Raw genomic sequence first — 2,707 nt, 5'->3', positions numbered from 1 at the left:
CTTTAAATAATTAGGGACACAACATACCAATTGAAACACTTCATATCACTCTGCTACAGGTGTGTTAACTTGACATCTCTTTCAATGAACCCACATAGATCATAATGTATTTTGTCATAACTGAGTAAGTCAACTAACTCATAATATTTATTTGGTTATTGGGTTTGTCAGCTTGGGATTCCTTTCAGAGAGTTCACATGACTGTTTGCTAATTATGAATTATAAAAAACATTGTAATTTTCTATTGTTTCCTTCCAGGAATATCTTACCTGATTCCGGTCTATTTTGTGAACTATTGAACGCTGCCTTTGAGGAACCAAGTGCCACTAACCATGCCTGCCGCTCCTGATAGTTAGCAGCTTTCACATAATATCTCTGTTCTCCAGGAATTATCAGGTCCAGTCTTGTACTGTCTGAATGATGAACTAAAATGAGAGAGAGTTTCACATCCAATTTTTTTTTTTAGATAGATACGGTACCTTATTGACTAAGAACTTGTCTTATTGAGACTTCAATCAAAGTAAAGAAACTCATCGAAATATCACCAACAAAAAATATTAACAAGCCTATTGAACCAAAAACTTGTATAATAATACAGTATACAAGGTTTTTCATTTTCATCCTCAGAAAAAGGAACATTGAACCTCGTATAATAATATATTTTACGAGGTTTTAAATCTGACTGTTTATATACGTGTTATTTAATTGTGGTTTTGGGGTTATTTACCATCAAGCTAAGAATACGAGGTTTTGATCACAAGATCCTCGCTTTTACGAGCTTTCAAACGGTACCAAAAAGTCAAAATGATCAAATATGGCATATACGAGGTTTCAAGCGGTCCCCAAGATATTCAAGAATAAAGTCAAGCAAACCTGAGATGTCACAAGCTGACATTTTAATGGATCCTTTACAACCATTGTTAACATCTTCTTGTGATTTATAATATGATAAAATACCATTATCCAGTACGAACCAACGGGGCTGCCAACCTGAAAATTTCAAAAATCAAAAAAAAAATTTTTAAAATCGTCTAAATATCCCTTTTAAAGGGATACTACGTCTTAGAATAAACATAAAATTTAAAAATTTTAAAATTGGCCATTGAGAGCCAGTAGATATACCTGGTGTCATAAATAACATAACAGGATCCTTATATAATCAGATAAATCCAAAAAAACTTAATAAAAATGCAATTAATATTATGATTAAGCATTTTTCAATAATTACTTAGTTTTATGAATTTTCCAATTTTCTAGATTTTACAGGGATTCTGTTGTAACTTTATGACACCAGGTAAGTTCACTGATGAATATATACTCATATTGACCATTCTTGAGAATTAAATTTTATGTTCATTCCAAGACGTAGTATCACTTTAATCAGGCAATAGATCATAAATTCATATATTGGACTTACTGATATCAGTATATCACCCAGCTATAGCCTATCATATGCATTTTTTTTTTTTCATGAACATTAGAGAAGTCAGTTTTTCTTATCATTCGTGTCAACCCAGTTCTAAAAGGATAATCTGAGAAAGATCACTGTATATTAAAAGACAAGGAAAAGCTGATCGAAAAAAGATCAAAATGGACAGGTTAAAAACTAAAAGGAAGATCTGTAAAGATTAAATTTACAGCCTGTCACTGCAAAATGTACAGAGGTGTAACCTATTTTCGTGGATATAAGGATTCAACACCGAATTTCGTCAAGGTTATAAAAACGAAAAAAAAAAATTATGTCTTAGATGTTTCCTCAGATATTCTACAAAATAATTGAAATTGGTTTATTTCGATTTTCTTTATGAATCCTTCACTTTGACCCATATTTCATGAGCAACCAACTCGACAACGGCAGCAGAATGCGTCACCTATTTTCGTGTACAATGTTTGATCTATAAATAAGTCTAGAAAAACACGTTGTATGGATACCGGGTGGTATAATTAACTTCTCTTAGTATTTATCTTTAATATCAATTTATTATAACTAGTGACAATTCCTTCAAAGAACCACGATTTAAAAAAAAAATAGTGACTGACAAAATATGATACGTAGCGTGATTTATTGCTAAAAGTCACTGAAACAATATAAGAATATGGTCCACTTTGTGTTCCGTAGAAATTTTCTGCTAACACGGAATCCGCTAGTTGATCACGTGACTTCATTCGTTGGAATATATTCTAGCAGACGACACTTAGAATTCCGATTACCGCTTGGGATTATAAGGAAATACGGCCGATGAAAAATGGTGACGTTTGGTAATAAGTGAAATCCGCCATTTTGTATTTGTCAAAGTATACATTAATACATTTTACCTTGCTTGAAACTACTGAATTCATTCTACTAGCTGATATTGTAGAGAAAACTCATGTTTATCAAAACAAACTAATGCGGAGGTCGCGCAAGGTCGCTCATGTAAATTATTAATCCTTTCCGGAAATCCACGAATAATAGGTTTCCACGAAATTAGGTTACTTGACTGTAATTATTGTACTTTTTTTTTTTTTTTATAAATATTAGCCTATAGCAATATTTAGCATGTTGATGTGCCTATTGTTACTGTAGGCAAAGCTCACAACATTGTAGTAGGCCAAGTCATGCTGGATCACGTCATTGTTACTGACCCAGTGAAGCAAGAAGCAGATCCGTGTTGTTTTGGAAAAAATGTAAACAAACCAGCATTTGGTCATAAATCGTTAATTTTTA

General features: G+C 32.3%; 1 protein-coding gene across 1 annotated transcript; it reads right to left on the bottom strand.

The window, feature by feature from the left end:
* Positions 1-808: 808 nt before the first annotated feature.
* Positions 809-991, bottom strand: LOTGIDRAFT_147378 (hypothetical protein; the record flags this gene model as incomplete). Its single annotated transcript, XM_009055167.1, has 1 exon — positions 809-991. A coding segment is annotated over one exon (183 nt), but the record flags the coding sequence as incomplete, so codon positions are not given.
* Positions 992-2,707: the final 1,716 nt, after the last annotated feature.

This window comes from Lottia gigantea (genome assembly GCF_000327385.1).
Source record: "Lottia gigantea unplaced genomic scaffold LOTGIsca_2355, whole genome shotgun sequence".
Lineage (NCBI taxonomy): Eukaryota > Metazoa > Mollusca > Gastropoda > Lottiidae > Lottia > Lottia gigantea.
Note: the sequence above shows the minus strand (reverse complement) of the source record. Positions and strands in the feature narration are given on the sequence as shown.